At 41.5% G+C, this 21,751-nt stretch overlaps 1 protein-coding gene across 3 annotated transcripts; it reads right to left on the reverse strand.

The window, feature by feature from the left end:
* Positions 1 to 806: 806 nt before the first annotated feature.
* Positions 807 to 21,170, reverse strand: LOC120746562 (CD209 antigen-like protein C). Of its 3 annotated transcripts, none has more exons than XM_040051983.1 (9): positions 20,738 to 21,170; positions 19,769 to 19,879; positions 19,093 to 19,158; positions 18,382 to 18,429; positions 17,670 to 17,759; positions 3,089 to 3,193; positions 2,691 to 2,833; positions 2,109 to 2,215; positions 807 to 1,379 (listed from the first exon to the last, which is right to left on the reverse strand). In XM_040051983.1, exons 1-9 carry the CDS (start codon positions 20,892 to 20,894, stop codon positions 1,259 to 1,261), a joined length of 948 nt encoding a protein of 315 aa, XP_039907917.1. In that variant the 5' UTR covers positions 20,895 to 21,170; the 3' UTR covers positions 807 to 1,258. The 3 variants fall into 3 exon arrangements, with proteins under 3 accessions (XP_039907917.1, XP_039907916.1, XP_039907918.1); XM_040051982.1 differs by lacking the exons at positions 807 to 1,379; positions 2,109 to 2,215; positions 2,691 to 2,833; positions 3,089 to 3,193 and adding exons at positions 13,340 to 13,927; positions 14,657 to 14,769; positions 17,085 to 17,224; positions 17,480 to 17,584; XM_040051984.1 differs by lacking the exons at positions 807 to 1,379; positions 2,109 to 2,215; positions 2,691 to 2,833; ... (1 more) ...; positions 17,670 to 17,759; positions 19,093 to 19,158 and adding exons at positions 13,340 to 13,927; positions 14,657 to 14,769; positions 17,085 to 17,224; positions 17,480 to 17,584.
* Between the last annotated feature and the right edge of the window lie 581 nt (positions 21,171 to 21,751).

Raw genomic sequence — 21,751 nt, forward strand, 5'->3', positions numbered from 1 at the left:
GTTGCAGACATGGTACAGAGAGGGTGGAGCTGCCTGTAGCTGTCTGTGGTGCTGAAGCTTTCAAACATTTCATACCAACACTGACTACAACTGTGACCACAGGGGGGCAGCATAGAGCCAGAGAGTGTTAGTGTAGCTGTTCACCCCTATAGTAAGAAACAAGAAGACTGATGAAGGAAAAGCTTCTTCCACTGGTGTAACACACAGGTTTGTATGAAGTCACACTAACTAACCAGCAGTAACCCACATTTGATCAAAGCAGGGGCAGAACTTTAATAACAGGTTATAATGTGTCATCACAGTTGTTGTCAATTCAAACACACTTTCTGATTGTTGCTGTTTATTGTAAAAGAACAACACACTTGTGGTCTGACCGAATGCTGTAGTGCAACAACAACTATACAAATGTGAGCTCAGTGCAGACTAGATGCTGACTCACTGCAGCCTCTTGTGGTACAAAGTGGTATTACATGAGGGTACAGGATGACATTAGCTGGATGCTAACTTCAGTTCATATATAGATGTGTTGAACATGACGTCAGAGATGTTTTCTTTATATTCTGTTGATGTTTTGAAATATTTCAAAGTGTCTCCAAGTTAAATGTTGAACCTTTAATATAGCGACACTTAGAGCTCTGAAGCCGTTTTCTCTCTTTTACTATTCAACCAATAAGTTACTGAGTAAGTTATTTTATCTGTAATTAAAGTCATCAACACTTAAAGCTTTATATGAAATATTTGTTTTTCAAATCAAAATACAACTTCCATAATATAAAATGCAAAACTAAATATATATGACTCACATAACACAATTAACATTTAATGTCTTTCTGTCACTTTCACATACACAGAGGTATAAAAATGTCCTTCTGATGTTCCAGCTGATCAGAACCTTTAAAATTCTTATTAATCAAACATATTTTTTGCTGAACTTTTAGAAACAAGACATTTACTGTAGTTTTAGGACCAACAGGCTGATGAATAAACCAAGTAAACCAAAGTAAAGACAAGCTGCACTTTGACTTTTATTAGAACAATTTGCTGGAACTACAGAGTAATGAAGTACTTCAAGGTTTTGTGTGGATGACTTCCAACCTTACTGTACAGCACAGAGCACAGAGGGACAATATATGTAATCAATATATGATGCAGAATGAACAAGTAAAGACTGTAAGCTGAGTCTGAGGCTCATGCAGGACATTTCATAGTGAGGTGTCTTTGGTTGGATTATTCAAACATTTACATCAAAGCACCAAACTCATTTCTCACAGATGAAGGTCTTTGATTCAGAATAATATGACCGTGTCCATCTCCCATCACCGTCACAGCAGACTCCATAGTAACCATATTCGGCATTCCCATATCCTGCTGCCAGGAACCTGTCAGAGAGATCAAATCTGATATGAAACTGGACTAAACTCATAACTATTGTCACATTCATATAAATATGCGTCTCTTTTGGAATATTTCCAATATTTGCTGTATTTCTTTCCCAGGTTTCTCGCCCACTTTCCCTCCTTTAGACTTTTCTCTGAGAATCATCATGCACACTAAAACAGCTTTCAAGCTTTGATGAATATGAAATCTTCCTGCTGTAAAAATGGAGAATAAAAAGAAGTCAGAGCTGACTTTCTGCTGTTTGAAACTGTTTTGTCAGCTGTTTACAGACATCACTTTGAAATGTGTGTCTATCAGGTCATATTTACTGAAGCTTCTTCCTTCATATGTTCTGAAGTTTTACAAACACCAAAGAAGAAGAGACAGGAATTCTCTGAAACACTTTTTGTTCTGTGAGAAAAGAAACATTACAGCACAAAAAACATGAAGACAAATTGAAAAAAGTGAAATGTGTCGGTCGCTGCTTTGAACATGTTTCAATCCTGATTCCTTCAAACTGACTTGTTGTAACTGAACGTCATCACAGACTGCAGATGAAGAGAGTTCAAGCACAGCTGTTCATTCAAAGGAGGATTTCTGCTTTTCTTTACATTCAGTTTGTGGGGCTGTTGGAAAATAGCTCAACTCATGTATTGCTGATCTATCTTCCAAAACATCCATGTTTCACTTCTAAATAATAACTCTGGAATAGAAACAAACTAATGTCTCACCTTTCTGTCAGCGCTGATCCGTCCACCCATTCCCATTCATATCCTCCTGATGTCCATTTAGCTCTCAGACCAATCCAAGAGAATCCTCTGAAATTACTGATAAATTTCTGTTTGAGAAGAGACACAAATATTGTCTCCAGTCATAATTCAGCACTTCTGTTGTAGTGACATCATCTTGTGAACATGTCTGAAGGAAGAATAACTGTGATGAAACTTTTCTTCCATTGTGCAGAAATCAGAAAGAGCCAAAGAATCAATGAATATCAGCTCCTCCTGTAGCTCAGTCAGTGTTGCAGTGGAATCAGTGTTAACAAATCATTTGATTCAGTTGGATTGAATCAGAAAAATAATCTGGATTATGAGGATTTCTCTCATTTTATAACATTTCTGTGTAAATGTATGTTTGTCAAATGTGTAAAAACTTTACGTTTGAATGTGTCTGCAACAAAAAAGGAGAATCCAAGAAATCCATCAGAGTGGAGACAGGAAGCAGGTCACAGACTGACAGCAGGTCAAAGACACAAGTAACAGATGACTGTCAGCTCCATCAAAGATCACACAGACATGAACAAACACACCCACCTGTTCCTCTTTGCTGTTTATGATCACCAGATCAGCTCCTTTATCCTGACAGGCTCTCCTGCTCTCAGACCAAGTTTTCTTCTCAGTGTATTTAAAGTAAAACTTGGTACCAAGTCTCGTCCATTCTTCTGGACACCACTTCTCTTAAAGTCAAACACATGTTTTAAAGTCAGACTTTGTGTCATGTTGTATCACATTAATCTTTGGTCCCTGTCATTTTCCCTGTAAATGCTTCATTTAAACTCAGGTTTTCTCTCTTATTCATAATGAACTGAAACTTACATTTATACAGAGAAACTGTTACACAGCATCAAACATTTAGGATTCAAAACAAAGACACAATCAGGTTATCACTGTGTAATACTGATGTTTTCTATTAGTTATTCAAACTTTCTTACCTTCTATCTTCTCCTTCAGCTTCTTCACTTCTTCCTGTAGCTGACTGTGGCTTGTACTCACTTCATCATAACTGCTCTGTAACTGAGTCAGGCTGGTTTTTGTGTCTTCAGAGAAAAACAGATAAAAATTAAGTTAAAATGTTCTACAAATATATCTGTGATATAAGAACTTGGTGTTTGCTTACCTTGAAGTTCATCCTGGAGCTCAGTGTGATTCTTTTTGGTGTCAATGTAAACGTGGTTCAGTTTGTTGTATTTAGCATGAAGTCTTTTGTTTTCACTCTTGTTCAAAGCATCTGAAATATATCAGTGAAATCAAAATAAAATAAAATAAAATAAAATAAAATGAGTGAAACGTTGAACAGAAATAATCTTCTTCCTCTGCTTTGTCAAATATCAATAAGAGTCAGAAACTTGTGCAGCCATTGTTCTTTAACATGTCCTGTGGGTGGAGGTGTTAGAACTACAGGAAATCTGATGAGCTAAATACGTATCAACTGTGAACAAAAACCACTGACAAGATTCAGAATAATTGTGCTTCAGTGTGGAGGAAGAAGGTGAAGAGTCAAACAGCATTTCTACACCTGTAGTCAGAGATGTTATCTATATGCTTTGAAAGAATAGATTCTGACTCATGTGACATGTGCCTGTTCTCACTGAAAATATGTCTTTTTACATTCAGTCAAAGCTGCTCTGAGGCTTCAACACTTCCTCATATCAAAGGTGTTTCCATGTGATCAGGTACTTCCTGTATTTGCTGTGGCAGAAGGACACGTTCTGGTTGTGAAGCTGCATGTTTGTTGGCTGCTGGGATTCAGTATCAGTCATACATTCATTTGCAGGAGAAGTTCAGAGGTTGTATCTTATCTTACAGCATATGGACAGGATGATGATCCCAGCTAACATCAGGAGGCACAGCACTCTTAGACCCAGTGTAGCACATCTGAAAGAGCCCTTCAGGACTGAAGGAGGATTATGAGTCTGTGGTCCTGTTAGAAAGCAGTGTGGATGTTGGTCTGTGCTTATTTCCTGTCAGTCTGTGGTTAATAGACCTGTGGTTGTGGTTGTATCAGTTTAACGTCATAAAAGGGTCGGTTGCCAAAAAACAAAGGAAATATAACATCTGCACTGTGACTGAAAGAAGTTCCTGTTAATCAATAAGTGACGTACAAACTTGTGGGAAAGAATTTAAATTAAAAAGGTTCATACAGCAAATGGAGAAACAGATGTTTGATGGGCTGCAGTAATTTGGCATTAAAAGCTGACTGTAACAAACTGGAAGTACATTTAGATTCATAATTGACTTACCTCCTTCCTGTGACTGAAAATGATCATAACTATCTCTGATCTCATCTGTGCTCTCGTAGATATCCACCTCCCTCTGCTCCCACTCTGCTCCGTCCTCCTTTCCGCTGTATCTCACCTTCTTTGATAGATCTGGTTCAGCATAAATATCTGAGGACATGGTGAGAGGACTGAGACGCTGAGCAGGAGTTTAAACTGTACTCTAACAGTCCTGCAGTACTGACCCTGGTAGATATCGAGCTGTTTTATTCTTGTCCAGCCTTCTGTCTGCTTTCAGGCCGAAAGAAGCTTTGAGGAAGTGGCAGCATGTAAGGAAACACAGACCGTGTGATTAATTTGCATAAAAATGTCTTAACTGCATTTATTGTTTCTCTTAACTACAGATAAAACTCTGTGTTGTACAATATGTGTACTTTGTTGAGCTTTTGACTGAGTTTGCATAAAGCAGAAAATGTATAAACTCTTCTTTTTCTAAAGACGTTGAACGTTCACACATAAAAGCACAAACACAGTCACATCTCAGTGTCACAGTTGGTTCGACCCAGGAAATGTTATTTTGTCAGTTACAGTTTGTTTTCTTGCTGTTGCCTTATAGAGAAACAAACTGTTGAACTGTTGAGGTTCATCCAGTCGATGTGGAAAGTTTGAACCACGTCTCAAACACTCTTTAAATGAACAACAATTAAATTTAGCTTCACTGCTGACCGAAGATTTTAAAAAGAACAAGATGTTTGTGTTCAGTTATTTGTGTTTTTTCCCTTTTTAGGTCACTCTGTAACTTTTCCTTTCATTTCTACATTTTGCACTTTCAAGAAAACTGATGCAGTTCATTTTTTGTGTTCTTTGATTTGATTTTCAAAGGAATACAGAAGTACTTGTGTGAAAAAGTGTCCAACATAAGGAGGAAAAGTTTTTTGAAATTACAGTGCACTTAAATGTTGCACATCTTACTGTGAGGTCACCAGGAAATACTCCTTGTTGTTGGGCCGTCCTGGTTAACACACCTCTGCAACATTACATGAGAGTCGGGCACTCGGCCTCTGGATTTGTAAATCTGGGCTGGTGGGTTCAAACTTCAGGAGATCACACTCCTCAGCCTCCCTGAGAAGGTTTATGTCAGAATATTGAAGGAGAAACTCCATCCAATTGTGAAATCTCAAATTCAGAGCAACAGTGTGGTTTCCATCCTGGTCATGCAGCACTGGACGAGCTCTTCATTCTCTCCAGGATGTGTGGGAGTGATGTCGTCCAGCTTACTGTAGGTTGGTTGAAGTTGAGTGTGAAGTAGTTGGGATGACATTTAGCACCTTCAATTCTGAGGTTCTCAGCTGGAAAAGGGTGTTGTGCCTGTTTAAGGCTGGAAATGAGTTTCTTCCAAGTAAAGAAGTTAATGAATCCTTGAATTTTGTTCTCGAGTGAGAAAAGAAAGCAGCAGGATGTTAGAAGCCAGATTGGTGCAGTGATCCTGTCTGTTGGGGTGAAGAGAGAGCTGAGCATGAAAGTGCTGCTGGTTTATCAGATGAGCTACATTCTTACCTTCACCTCAGTAATGAACACAAGCAGTGAGTACTGACTGAAAGAGTGAGATACAAGGGGTGGAAACAAGCTTCTACCTAAAGGTGTCTGTGGGCTCAGAGCTGGAGCTCCTCCACACTGAAAGCACCTGACTAGGATTACACCTGTGTGCTACTTAGGTGTTGGAGGTTTGTCCAACTGGAGGACACACGTTGTCTTAATCATTCAATTCAGTTTTACTTCTACAGCTCCAAATCACAGCAACAGCTTCAAGGTGCTTTATGTTGTGAGGTCGACCCTACAATAACATTACAGTAACAAGTTTGCTGTTTGTGTGTTTTCCAGTGAAGTAGGAGAAACACTGCAGTGTGGGAACAGGAACTAAACACAATCAGGTCTGCAGCATCAAATCATTTCACTTCTAATGTTCAAAATCAAACTTCTAACATATTGGAATCAAATTCCTCACAGCGTGTCATGATTCCCACCACAATCAGCAGATACAGCACTCCCAGGTTCACTTCAAAAGCTCTGAACCAGCTTCTTCTCACAGCTGGAAGCTTCTTCTCGGTGTGAACATCTACAAAGATAAAACAAAAAGTCCATTTATGAAGCACTAATGAGAGACTTTGGAGCTTTTTATTAATCCTCACTGTAGGAATGATCCCAGTAGAAAGTAAATCAGAGTTACCAAACAAATCAGTCGAGTTTGTTAAAAAGTTACAGGAACTCAAACAAGGACAAAGTAATATTAGTCCATTCCAGCTGTTGTGATCGGTCGGTGCATTTCTGGCCACTTCTTTGTCGCAGCTTTTGAATAGATCAGTGAGAGAAAAACAATCCTCCTCTCAATATAAGGACTAAATGAGCAAAACTATCCTGATGGACGTGAGGGAACGTAGAAAGAAGTGTAGAAACCTGAGGGACAAATATGGAGGAGAGTCCCAGAATATTCGTTTGTATGATGATCATCTGCACGCGGGTCAGAGCTGTGAGGAAAGTGTAATGCTGAGGAACAACCATGAACTGTGGAAACTTTAAAGCTGATTTATAACAGAGTGGTGCTGGGTGTGTGTTACTCTGTGTTTGTGCTTCAGTTACACTCAGTTAGCTTTCTGCTAGCTGTTTCCATCAGTTTGCTTCTCTCCTCTCTACACTCACTCATACTGCATTTTGATGCAGCTGAACTCACAATGAATCTGCATCTTTCTGTTCCTGTTGTCAGACCACAGAACAACTATGAACTACTGATTTAAACGTGCTGCATTAACTGCAGGGGGAAGCTGCTAACACACTGCAGCTGCATACCAAGCTGCTGCTCTGCACCTCTGAAAGACGCATTTTTGGAAGCACAACATTGTCGGACAAACTCGACATTCACATATGTTTAAAACAATGACTGTGTGGACAATCTGGCTGCATTTACAGTCATGTTATCACTTGGAGAGGAAGCAGAAAGAGCTGTGCTGCTCCTATTGGCTGCTTCTCTCTGTCACTCACAGACCTCTTCCTGAAAGCAGAGCAGCAGCTGAACCAGTTTGACTTGAAGCCACAGACACTGAAACAGTCAGACGGTTAGAAACGGAGCTCCTAACTGGGAGTAAACAGGCCCAGTGCAACAAATGATCTGTGTGCCAGTTTGGACTGAAACTGGAAACATATTCTGGGCACATGTGACACGAACACTAATATGTCTTAAAGTGGTCGGATATCAGAGCTTTGAAAGACACTGAACAACACTTTCATCACCAACATTTTCTTTGGTTTGGTCACTTTGATGATTTCCTGCTTACCAGCTTCTTGTAGGCCAACGTCAGGGTGCTGCTCTCCATCATCTAACACCTCCACCTCACTTTGCTCTCTCACTCCTCCATCCTCTTGGGACCCTCTGCTGTATTTCACCCTGAAATCTTCAACACTTTGAATTTCTGTAGACATTTTGAGCTGAAAGATCTTTGAGCAGCTTCACCGTCTGTCTGTGTCTTTAAGTCCGACAGCTTTGAAGAGAAAACAAAGAGGAAGTAAAACAGGACGAGTCACAGTTCTTCTGACACGTCAGGAGGCGTCAGACTGTCAGTTATGTACAAATGAAAACAACATTCAACAAGATCTGAAGTTCAGTTACAAGAATGTAAAACACTGAAAGAAGTTTTGTTTTTAATATTTTCTATGACAGAGATAATAAGCTTTAACTCAGCAGAATCCAAATAACTTACACAGGCAGACAAAACACACAGCAAAATAAACAGTAGATCACGACAATGACAAACTGAAACACAGGGCTTAAATACATCGAGGGAGCAATCAGGGAATGGACAACAGGAGGGAGACACAGCTGGGGCAAATCAGAACTGACGAGACAAGGAAGCGTAAACTGAACACACTGAGATAAGACAGAGACCTTCAAAGTAAAACAGGAAACACATAACACAGACTGAACAAAGACACAGACTCACATGCAGGCACTACAACAGAGACGTGGGACCAGGGCAGACACAGACACTGACTGGACACGGGGATATAGCAACTAAGGATTACACAGAGACAAACCATAAGACATGACTCTAACAAAAACCCAAAGACTAGAAGTTATAAATAATATAATAAACTCAAAAAACCCTGGGTGAAAGACCCAGGCATCCTAACAGCACCCCCCCCCCCCCCCCCCCCCCAAAGGGCTGGCTCCCAGACAGCCCAAACCGACACCAAAACAAAAAACAACCCAACCAGGGTGGGCGGTGGGGGAAACAGGAAGGAGGGCTCGAAACAAACCAAACACAAGGAGCCAGAAACAAAAAAAAGTGTAAACACTGGAGCCGGGAAAGCAACAGATCAAAAACAGGCTCACGACAGGCGCAGGCGGCCAGGAAAAACAGGTCACAAAAAGTTCAGGGGGCCGGCCCGAAGGCTGACGGCCCAAGATCCCAGGAAACAGTTCAGGGGGCCGGGCAGGTGGGAGGCACCGGCGACGACGGAGCAGGTCAGGAGGCCGGCCGGGCTGGAGGCACCGGTGGCGACGTAGGTCAGGGGGCCGACCATGACGTCCAGTCATCGGCCTGGAAAGCGGTCAGACAGGACGTGCAGGACGAGCAGGCTGAGACGGCACGGAGACCTCAGGCGCAAACGACGCTAGGCGGAGCGAGGCAGGACCAGGCGATGCCGAAGGCGAAGACTCGGAGGCTGGGCCAGGCGAGGGTGGAGCTGCAGGCGACGGCGTGGGTTGCTGGACGGGCCCCTCGGACCCTCCAGCAGGAGACAAACAAAGGCTGGACGGGCCCCTCGGACCCTCCAGCAGGAGACAAATGAAAGCTGGACGGGCCCCTCGGACCCTCCAGCAGGAGACAAATGAAAGCTGGACGGGCCCCTCGGACCCTCCAGCAGGAGACAAACAAAGGCTGGACGGGCCCCTCGACCCTCCAGCAGGAGACAAACGAAAGCTGGACGGGCCCCTCGGACCCTCCAGCGGGAACAGACGGCTGAGCGGGCCACTCACTGGAGTCTCCAGTGGAGACTGAAGATGGCTGGAGCGGTTCTCCAGAACCCCAGCGGGACCAACAGATGAAGGCCGGACGGGCCCCTCGGACCCTCCAGCAGGACCAGGTTGCAGAACAGATGACTGGAAAACTAAACAATCCAAAGAAGCAACTTGGCTAACAGTCTCTGTATTAGCTGGCTCAGGTGAAACAGATTCCTCAGAGTGAAACACACTGTTACTCACAGTGGGTGTGATGTCAGAATGTCCAGAGTCAGAATGCTCAAATGGAGCATGCGATAAACAGTCACCGTCTCCCCCGAGAGGAGTTTGCTCAACAGTTCTGGAGTGGCGGCGGCCTGAACGCCGTTTCCTTCGGGATGAGGAAACAGGAACCGGTGGAGAAAAAGGGACCTCCTCCTCATCCTCCGACCACATAGCCGCCAGGAAAAAGGCAGGCGAACGAGAACCCAGCTGGTGTGGGGAGGGAGAGGAAGTCCGTGGCAATGTTGAGACAGGAGGAGAGTGTGTGTTGTGCTGGGGCAGCGGTGGGGAAGCTGTAGTGAGTGAGAGAGCAAGCTCACCAGGTCTGACTTGCTCTCTCCAGGCAGTTATGGTGTTCCCCAACTTAGTGTCCTTAGCAAACTGGCTAAGCCGGGGGTTATATCGAATGATGGCCTCCACCGCACTCAGCCCAACTGCCATGGTCCGTAAATCCGGGGACTGGGCGATGCGGTCGAGCAGGCTCACCATCCGCTCCATCTCAGTGTTGTACTCTGAGGAAAAAGAGTCTGCGGGGTCCATGTTCTGGTCGCGATCTTCTGTTATGTGACGGCTGTGTGCAGGCAAGAAAAGGACCCAAGGTGCAGACTCCAGAGACAAACGTAAACTGAAACAGCTTTGATGCTGAACTCAAACAGAACAAATGTAAGAATCCAAATAACTTACACAGGCAGACAAAACACACAGCAAAATAAACGGTAGATCGCGACAATGACAAACTGAAACACAGGGCTTAAATACATAGAGGGAGCAATCAGGGAATGGACAACAGGAGGGAAACACAGCTGGGGCAAATCAGAACTGACGAGACAAGGAAGCATAAACTGAGCACACTGAGATAAGATAGAGACCTTCAAAGTAAAACAGGAAACACATAACACCGACTCAACAAAGACACAGACTCACATGCAGGCAACACAGAGGGAACAGAGACGTGGGACCAGGGCAGACACAGACACTGACTGGACACGGAGATATAGCGGACAGGGGAGACAGCAACTAAGGATTACACAGAGACAAACCATAAGACATGACTCTAACAAAAACCCAAAGACTAGAAATTATAAATAATATAATAAACTCAAAAAACCCTGGGTCAACCACCCAGGCATCCTAACACTTTTGGGTGGAGTCTTTCTGTGTGGAGGCTCATGGTCCTGGTCTGTGAGCCAGCGTTTGTGTTTGACGTCTGATTCTGGTTCATTTCATGTGTTCTGAGGTGAAGTTTTGGTTATGATTGTTGTGTCTCTGTTTGTGTCCCAGGTCTTAGTTTGTTATCTAGCCTCAGGTTCTCTGTTATCATCCCTCCTCTGTGTCCCCGCCCTCTTCCTGTGTTAGTATCTCTCTGTGAAGTCAGTCTTGTCTCCATGCTGATTGGCCTGTTCCCCAGTCGTGTCTCTGTTTCTCTCCCTCCCTCTGTTCCCTGTGTTCAGTCAGTCTGTGTCTCAGTGTGTTTCTGCTGTTTCCTGTTTTACTCTGACAGTCTCTCGTCCTGTGTGCATCTTGTTTAGTTTTGCTTCCTGGTCTCGTTAGTTTGATTATGTTCAGCTTTGTTCCCACCTGTGATCTGTTCCCTTGTGTTTCTTCTCACAGCCTCCTTCATTCCCTCCAGCTGTGTGTTCGTCTGTTTAGTATTTCTTGGTCTAGTTATGGTGTTTTTGTAGTCAGTAATAAATTGTCTTTAAGTTTGGTCTCCGACTCCCACATTTTATCTGCTATCCTGCCTTGCCTCACACAGCGGTACATGACAGGAGATCTCGAGCACTAAAATAAAGCAGCAGACTCCGACCTACAAGTGGCAGCAAGTAGCCGTTTCCTTTCTTGAGGAAAAGCTGAAGTGGAAGCGTTGGCTCACCCCTGGTACGAGCACATTTTCAGTGGTACTCACCGGGCTCTAAGGGGTCCTCAAAGACGCCGTGTTCGTCCACCTGCTGCCCCGCCTGCACCTGATGCTCTGCAGCTGAAAGTGGGCATCATCCACCCATCTCTGGTTGCTCACGGTTGTTGATCAGCCTCTGTGCTGCCCGCTCATTGGCCTGCCTCCTCATAAGCTCTTCCACCTCGATCCTCAAAGAGTTTCCTGTCTGGGGCCATCAGAGGCTCAATTATCCGGTTTCCCTTTTTCCTTCACCAAGAAGAAAAAAGTGCAGATTTCCTTCTCACGTGGAGCAACAACCTATCACCAGCTGCCGACTCCACCTGGATGATGCCGTTTTGCTCGCCGGAGATTTTACGGGCCGGCTCATCACAGGCTCTTCAGCTGGAATGATGTTGCATCAGCAGCTCCAAACTCTCCTGTTTCCTCAGGCCGGAGGAGACGACGCTCCTACTATCCTCCCTCTGTGAGTAAAACTGACGATTAGCCTCTGCTCTTTGTTCCCACCTGTGGTCTGTTCCCTTATTGTTTGTATTCATTGTCTGCATTCCCTTGTGTTGCTTGTTGTTGGGTCTGAACATACGACCCTGCTGGATTCAGACCACGAGAGACTGCAAACACAACACAAGAGCCACTGGTACGGTTTGCTTGCAAGGGGAGATTGCCTCCCAGAACTGACACAAGCTCCCTGTAGCCAACTCCAAACTCCCCTCGCAGCCTTTTATTCAGAGAACACACACTGTGAATGTGTTTGTATGTGTGTGTGTGTCTCAGTATACGTGACTTCCTGCTACACAACATATGTTTACAACCGTTTAACAACATCCCTATTCATAAAAGGGTCATCCATGTAGTTATTCATGGACCACTACAGTTTCTTCATTTTCTTTGTACATTTACATATTTTACACTATTTAACCTTTTTTAAAAAAGAAAACCAGAACGATGTGCAGCCAGAGTTTATTTCAATATTTAAACCCAACACACTGAAGTTACAGGTTGCAGACATGGTACAGAGAGGGTGGAGCTGCCTGCAGCTGTCTGTGGTGCTGAAGCTTTCAAACATTTCATACCAACACTGACTACAACTGTGACCACAGGGGGGCAGCTTAGAGCCAGAGAGTGTTAGTGTAGCTGTTCACCCCTATAGTAAGAAACAAGAAGACTGATGAAGGAAAAGCTTCTTCCACTGGTGTAACACACAGGTTTGTATGAAGTCACACTAACTAACCAGCAGTAACCCACATTTGATCAAAGCAGGGGCAGAACTTTAATAACAGGTTATAATGTGTCATCACAGTTGTTGTCAATCCAAACACACTTTCTGATTGTTGCTGTTTATTGTAAAAGAACAACACACTTGTGGTCTGACCTAATGCTGTAGTACAACAACAACTATACAAATGTGAGCTCAGTGCAGACTAGATGCTGACTCACTGCAGCCTCTTGTGGTACAAAGTGGTATTACATGAGGGTACAGGCTGACATTAGCTGGATGCTAACTTCAGTTCATATATAGATGTGTTGAACATGACGTCAGAGATGTTTTCTTTATATTCTGTTGATGTTTTGAAATATTTCAAAGTGTCTCCAAGTTAAATGTTGAACCTTTAATATAGCGACACTTAGAGCTCTGAAGCCGTTTTCTCTCTTTTACAATTCAACCAATAAGTTACTGAATAAGTTATTTTATCTGTAATTAAAGTCATCAACACTTAAAGCTTTATATTAAATTTTTTTTTTTCATTTCAAAATACAACTTCCATATAAAATGCAAAACTAAATATATATGACTCACATAACACAATTAACATTTAATGTCTTTCTGTCACTTTCACATACACAGAGGTATAAAAATGTCCTTCTGATGTTCCAGCTGATCAGAACCTTTAAAATTCTTATTAATCAAACATATTTTTTGCTGCACTTTTAGAAACAAGACATTTACTGTAGTTTTAGGACCAACAGACTGATGAATAAACCAAGTAAAGCAAAGTAAAGACAAGCTGCACTTTGACTTTTATTAGAACAATTTGCTGGAACTACAGAGTAATGAAGTACTTCAAGTTTTTGTGTGGATGACTTCCAACCTTACTGTACAGCACAGAGCACAGAGGGACAATATATGTAATCAATATATGATGCAGAATGAACAAGTAAAGACTGTAAGCTGAGTCTGAGGCTCATGCAGGACATTTCATAGTGAGGTGTCTTTGGTTGGATTATTCAAACATTTACATCAAAGCACCAAACTCATTTCTCACAGATGAAGGTCTTGTACACATATTTATAATTTCTATATTCAGATGACTGTGTCCATTTCCCATCACCGTCACAGCAGGCTCCATAGTAACCAGAACTGGGAATCTCATGTCCTTCTGCCCAGAACCTGTCAGAGAGATCAAATCTGATATGAAACTGGACTAAACTCATAACTATTGTCACATTCATATAAATATGCGTCTCTTTTGGAATATTTCCAATATTTGCTGTATTTCTTTCCCAGGTTTCTCGCCCACTTTCCCTCCTTTAGACTTTTCTCTGAGAATCATCATGCACACTAAAACAGTTTTCAAGCTTTGATGAATATGAAATCTTCCTGCTGTAAAAATGGAGAATAAAAAGAAGTCAGAGCTGACTTTCTGCTGTTTGAAACTGTTTTGTCAGCTGTTTACAGACATCACTTTGAAATGTGTGTCTATCAGGTCATATTTACTGAAGCTTCTTCCTTCATATGTTCTGAAGTTTTACAAACACCAAAGAAGAAGAGACAGGAATTCTCTGAAACACTTTTTGTTCTGTGAGAAAAGAAACATTACAGCACAAAAAACATGAAGACAAATTGAACAAAGTGAAATGTGTCGGTCGCTGCTTTGAACATGTTTCAATCCTGATTCCTTCAAACTGACTTGTTGTAACTGAACGTCATCACAGACTGCAGATGAAGAGAGTTCAAGCACAGCTGTTCATTCAAAGGAGGATTTCTGCTTTTCTTTACATTCAGTTTGTGGGGCTGTTGGAAAATAGCTCAACTCATGTATTGCTGATCTATCTTCCAAAACATCAATGTTTCACTTCTAAATAATAACTCTGGAATAGAAACAAACTAATGTCTCACCTTTCTGTCAGCGCTGATCCGTCCACCCATTCCCATTTATATTCTCCTGATGTCTGTTTGGATCTCAGACCAATCCAAGAGTATCCTCTCATGTTCAGTTCATTGATAAATTCCTGTTTGAGAAGAGACACAAATATTGTCTCCAGTCATAATTCAGCACTTCTGTTGTAGTGACATCATCTTGTGAACATGTCTGAAGGAAGAATAACTGTGATGAAACTTTTCTTCCATTGTGCAGAAATCAGAAAGAGCCAAAGAATCAATGAATATCAGCTCCTCCTGTAGCTCAGTCAGTGTTGCAGTGGAATCAGTGTTAACAAATCATTTGATTCAGTTGGATTGAATCAGAAAAATAATCTGGATTATGAGGATTTCTCTCATTTTATAACATTTCTGTTATTTCAATGTTTTGTGTTGACTTGGTTTCTAAGGATCATCTGAACTGGTTCCCATTTAATCCTGGTTCTTTAACTGCTTTGAATTTCTCTCCTTCATAATTCAATGTGAATCTCCAGTTTGCTGTATTGTAATCGATCCACCTCCCAAATCCTGCAATCATTTCCTGAATGGATTCTCTAATCTTCTCTCATCTGTTATTGTTCATAAAGTCATTTTAGTAGATGACTCTAATTTACTTATTGATGATCCCTCTAACAACACTGCCACACAATTGATGAACACTGCAGCATCATTTCATGTAGTGCATCATGTTGTCGGCCCCACACATAACGCTGACCTTCCACATGTCTGACCTACTATCCAATCACAGATGTATCATCTTTGACAGGCTTACAGTCAGTGTTGTCTTCCCAGAGACAAACTGCTGTCACTCCCATGTCTTCTAATGACTGTGGACATTTTTGGATTTCTTCACTGGCAACATCAACAGTATCAGGTCAGAGTTCAAGTCTGTACCTCTTCAACCGCCCCAAGTCTCTCCTCCAGTTCTGTTGTTGGAGTTCAAACTCCTTCCTGCTGCCATCTCCCCCTGACTTCTCTCTATTAGAAACCAGTCCCTTTCATTTCAGCTGACTTTCAAACAGCCAGAGTCTTTCTGAGTGGGATCAACCCTCCTTACATCCCACTGTTTTAAATCAAGTTGCTCGTCAGCTCCTTCAGATCTTTGATCAATTCCAACCTGGTTCCAGACAAACCACAGCACTGAAACAGCTTTCATGAAAGTTACTAACCAGATTCTTCTGCGCTGGGATAAAGACTCCATTTGAGTCCTGCTTGACTTCTCTGCAGCCTTCATACTGTTGATGGTGCTCCTCTTATTAACACACTACAAACTGGCATCACTGGTGCTGCTCTCACATGGTTTTCTTCATACTTATCAAACAGATACTTCATATTAATCAATGTGTGTCCTCATCTGAGTCCCACATGCCTCAGTCCTTGGACCAATTCTGTTCTCTTTATAAATGCTGCCCCTGTGACATCTGCTTAATGGTTTTAATGGGATCTCCTAGCACTGCTGTGCAGATGACACACACACTAATGCTTTTCTGTCGAGCCTCTCCTGCCTCAGTGAATGCTTCTCTGTCATCACTTCATGGATTTAAACTTCCTTCATCTCAAACTGAAGTTGTGCTGTTTGGCTCAGTTCCTCTGAGGAGGTCAGTCAGTACATCGTCCCCCTCACCAGTAACATCCAATCACCTGTTAAAGATCATTTTGAGCCTCACATGTCAAAGGTCACCCAGTCTTGTTTCCTTTACCTCAGAAATATTGCAAAGATCAAATCTTTACTGTGATTCAATCATCTGGAACTTTGAGTTCATACTTTCTCCTGCCTGATTATTGTAATTCACTTTTCACCTGCATTTCTCAGTCCTCCATAGTTGGTCTGCAGTTAGTGCAGAACTCAGCAGCAAGGCTGCAAACAAAACCTGGCCTGCAGTCTCATATCTCACCTATTCTTGCTTCTCTTCACTGGCTTACAGTGAACTTCAGAATCCTCTTTTAAATCCTGTTATGAACATATAAAGCTGTGCATGAACAGGCCCCTGCTTATATAGCAGAGCTTCTTGGACCTTATCACTGCAGCCGGCCTCTCTGATCATCTAATCAGCGTCTCCCAACTGTCCCTCGCTCTGATTTGAAAACCAGAGGCCGTCGTGCTTTTGAGCTTGTTGCAGCCAAACTGTGGAACAGCCTTCCTCAGACTATCAGGTCAGCTGACTGTTAACGGCTGAAACTCATTTTTACAGGTTAGCTCTCCCTCAATCTTTTCCCCTTTATTTTCCTCCATAGTTTCTAACTGTTGTGTTTCTGATGGAATGAATGTGCTGCTTTGTTTATGTGTCTGTATGTTTGCACATGTATACTTATCATCAATGTGTGGCTTTAATTCACAGTATGAAGAACTTTGTAACTCACTGTCAGCTCCATCAAAGATCACACAGACATGAACAAACACACCCACCTGTTCCTCTTCGCTGTTTATCATCACCAGATCAGCTCCTTTATCCTGACAGTCTCTCCTGCTGTCAGACCAAGTTTTACTCTCAGTGGATTTAAAGTAACAGCTGCTTCCAAACCTCGTCCATTCTTCAGGACACTTCTCTTAAAGTCAAACACATGTTTTAAAGACAGACTTTGTGTCATGTTGTATCACATTAATCTTTGGTCCCTGTCATTTTCCCTGTAAATGCTTCATTTAAACTCAGGTTTTCTCTCTTATTCATAATGAACTGAAACTTACATTTATACAGAGAAACTGTTACACAGCATCAAACATTTAGGATTCAAAACAAAGACACAATCAGGTTATCACTGTGTAACACTGATGTTTTCTATTAGTTATTCAAACTTTATTACCTTCTATCTTCTCCTTCAGCTTCTTCACTTCTTCCTGTAGCTGACTGTGGTTTTTACTCAGTTCATCATAACGGCTCTGTAACTGACTGTTGAGTCGTTTTGTCTCTATAGAAAAAAACATGTTAAAAAATGTAAATATAAATTTTATCTGACATTAGTATTTTCTTGTTAATTTTAAATACTTTCTTACCTTGATGTTCAGTCTGTAGCTCGTTGTAACTGTGGTTCAGTTTATTGTGTTTGAAGTGAAGTTTGTTGAATTCACTCTTGTTCAAAGCATCTAAAATGTTTCAGTCAAAATAAAATAAAATAAAATAAAATAAAATGAGTGAAACGTTAAACAGAAATAATCTTCTTCCTCTGCTTTGTCAAATATCAATAAGAGTCAGAAACTTGTGCAGCCATTGTTCTTTAACATGTCCTGTGGGTGGAGGTGTTAGAACTACAGGAAATCTGATGAGCTAAATACGTATCAACTGTGAACAAAAACCACTGACAGGATTCAGAATAATTGTGCTTCAGTGTGGAGGAAGAAGGTGAAGAGTCAAACAGCATTTCTACACCTGCAGTCAGAGATGTTATCTTTAGGTTTTTGAAAGAACAGACAAGCTGCCGTGGGAATCAACACTTCCTCATATCAAAGGTGTTTCCATGTGATCAGGTACTTCCTGTGGAAGTGCAGCTCTCACTGTGTGTTTCCTGTTTCACTCTGAAGGAGTTTGTAGGGCTGAGCTGCCTTTGACTGTGAACAGTTTCTCCTGTTTATGTTAGTTTGGGAGGTCAGCTGCTGTCATTTGGTTTGTTTCTTTTTTTTATCTTAACACAAGAAGCTGATTCAAAATGTCAAATCAGTTACCTTTCAAATCCGTCTCCAACTCTGACAGTTTTTAATAGTTTCTTACCTTCCATCTTGTCCTTCAGCTGCTCTTTTTCCAAACTCACCAACATATCTGGTTAGAAATGCAACAAAACCGAAGATTCAAAATTTAAAATGATTTAAATAAAGTTTTTCATTTTCCTATGAGATGAATGGAGCTAACATTTTCTGTTTCCTTTGTTTGATTACTTCCTGTTTAATCTTTGTTTAACCTGTGTCTGCTGTGTTTGGTATTTAGTTTACTTTCTTTGTCTGTTTTCCTGTGATTAGGTTCAGCTGTGTTCCCCTCCTGTTTCATCGTCCCACATTACCTCATGTATTCATTCCCATTGTTTCCCTCACCCTTTGTCCAGTCGTCTCACGAGCTGTGCTGTTCCTAATGTTTTTGCCTGTTTTTCTTTCTTATGGACTTTAATGTTTCCTGTTTCTGCACCATCTGTACTTTCCTGGAATAAACACACTTTATGTTTAACATTTGCCCACCATGTTCTGCATTTGGGTCCTGATGCTTCCACGACACCGTGGACAACATAACCTGATAGTCTGTAGGGCTGAGCTGCCTTTGACTTTGAACAGTTTTCTCCTGATTATGTTAGTTTGGGAGGTCAGCAGCTGTAACTTGTTTTGTTTCTTTTTATCAGATTATCTTTACACAAGAACCTGATTTAAAACATAAAATTAGCCCACTCTCAAATACAGTCATCTCCAACTTTAATACTTCTTAATAGTTTCTTACCTTCCATCTTGTCCTTCAGCTTCACTTCTTTCTGCAGCTGCTGTTTTTCCAAACTCACTAAAATATCTGGTTAGAAATGCAACAAAACCGAAGATTTAAAATTTAAAATGATTTAAATAAAGTTTTTCATTTTCCTATGAGATGAATGGAGCTAACATTAGCTTGTTAGCTACCTGCTTAATACACCAAGTGAACTAACTAGTCGCACAATGACAGACGGCCACTGTCTAACATAGTGTGGCTGCACCTGCATCAGTCTGCAGCAGATGCTGCTGCCTGTCTGCTTTGTTGAGATAATCACAGAATCACCGTGTTGAGTGAAGAGTTTGAAGGAACAACAAGAACATTCACTCCACCTCCACAACACACACAAGATATGAGCCAGGAATCATGCACACAGACACACACCTGCTAATCAGTGCTAAGTAACAGACTGATGAAATACTAGAAGCTCAGTCAGCAAAACCAACGTGTTGGTCAGGCTGTACCACACAGCAGCTCATATTATTGATCAGAGAATTCCATTTAAAATGCCACCGTGCAGTTTTTATGAAGAGGAAACTATCCTTAGAGACCAAAACTCATTTGGTCCTGAATGGAAACATGTTTTTACTGCAGCAAAGGTGCTCATTTTAACATGGGAGTGTATCATGAGCATGATAATAAAACTCCTCACAGCGTGTTGTGATTCCAGCCAGCATCAGCAGATACAGAACCACCAGCTTCACTTCAACAGCTCTGAAACGGCTTCTTTTCACAGCTGGAAGCTTCTTCTGGGCTTTTATTTCTACGAAGGCAAAATGGAGAGAAAATAATTTGTTAATTTAATTATTAAACATGTTTTAATCATAATTTGTTTCCCATTTTTCAAGCGTATTTTATTGGTTTATCGTCAGAAAGACTTTCCACCTGCAGCCGACCTGATGATGAGCTGAACAAGTTCATTCCAGCAGTTTTGATATTTACAGGAGACTTTGTCACATGTTTGTCTTCAGGTGACTTTTACATATGTGAGAACAGAGACTCTGATTGACAGAGAAACGCTTTGATGTGACTCAGAAACAGACGGATGTGTATCAGCCGTGTTTCACACAAAGACCAGATCATGAAGCCAATGTTGGTTATTATAATATGAGTATTATGTCATTAAAACAATATCTCCATGATTTGCTGAAATGAAAACAGAGTTGTTATTCATTGGTCTGATTTCCTGTCAGCTAAAATTAGCGTGAAAAGTGTGCTTTGAGTAGTTTCTGTGGTTATACTCGCTCCACAGTGTCGAGCAACACTTCCTTGTTTCTTATATTTCTGCCTTCACCACTGATCTGTGAGATAACTCCTCCAACACTTTTCTGTCAGCTTGTTTCTACACTTACTAAAATAACACACTGATACTTTAAACTAGACACTTTTTATCATTTATTCTCTAAATAAACAGAAAACATTAAAAAAATATAGAAACATATAAACCATGATAAGAGCAGAGACTGCACACCTTCACCAAAGCTTGAACTTTCCTCCACACCATGAATAAACTGAGTCTCTGGATCCAAAAGCTTTGATGGATCTGTATTAGTTTGATATTTTATTGAGAAGATGGAAACAGTCTCTCCTGATTCCTGATGCCTCAGTATTTGATACTTACCTCCGTCCTGTGTTGAAACATGGACCTGATGGTCTGTGCAGGAGTCCACATTCTCATGGAGGAGGACCAGTCCCTCCAGTCTCTCTCCTCTGTCCTCTCCTTTGCTGTATTTCACATTCATGCTCAACTCTGGATCCTCATCAATGATGGAAGACATTTTAAGATGCTCAGTTTTCAGCAGTATCAGTTTCCTGTGCAGCAGAGCCGTCACTCAGTCGCTGTGTTTCTCTGTTAACTGGAGCTTTTCTATGTGAAGCTGATTCTGATTCTGCAGTAAATCATAAGTAAATGTTGGTCCTCTGTATTCTGATGCTGCTGTCGCTTCGCTGTCTCTGTCTCTCTGTGAGCTGCTTTCAACAGGAGGTACAGACGTCATGACAGGAAAAGCTAAACCACATTTTGTTCATAGTTAGAATTAAAACTGATAACACAAAGTCCAGATAAACAGAATCAACTTTCTGGGTTTGTTCAACAAATTAAACTAAATTTCCTTCAAAATAAAATGTTTGCATTTTATTTTATTTATTTATTCATTCATGGTTTGAGTTTATGAACTCTACTTTTTCACAGATATTTCTTTGTTGTTGTTTTTTGGACAGAGACCATTGAGACAGTAAAGAAAGTGGGGGGAGAGAGAGGGGCTGAGCTGCAGCACAGAGCCTGGGCTGAACACGAACCTGAGACTCTGCAGTACTTTTTACTGCTGCTAGTTTTTCTGTCCTGACAGATGTGATGATCTGATCTGTGACTAAATAAGAACACAGACGTGTTTATATGACAGCCGAGTCACATGATGGAACAAATTTATAGGACAAAATGATAAAAGTGCATCTGAACGGTTTCTGAAAATATTTTTCTTATCTGATATGAAACTCACGAATACGTTGTGCAACATTTAATGTGCCACGCATCCTCGTGTCCTCATTTGACATCATCAGATGTTACAGCCGAGATAAAGTGGAGAGAGAGAGAGAGACAGAGAGAGAGAGAGAGAGAGAGAGAGAGAGGGAGAGA

The sequence above is a fragment of the Simochromis diagramma genome, unplaced genomic scaffold, assembly GCF_900408965.1.
Source record: "Simochromis diagramma unplaced genomic scaffold, fSimDia1.1 OVJJ01000171.1, whole genome shotgun sequence".
NCBI classification, from domain to species: domain Eukaryota; kingdom Metazoa; phylum Chordata; class Actinopteri; order Cichliformes; family Cichlidae; genus Simochromis; species Simochromis diagramma.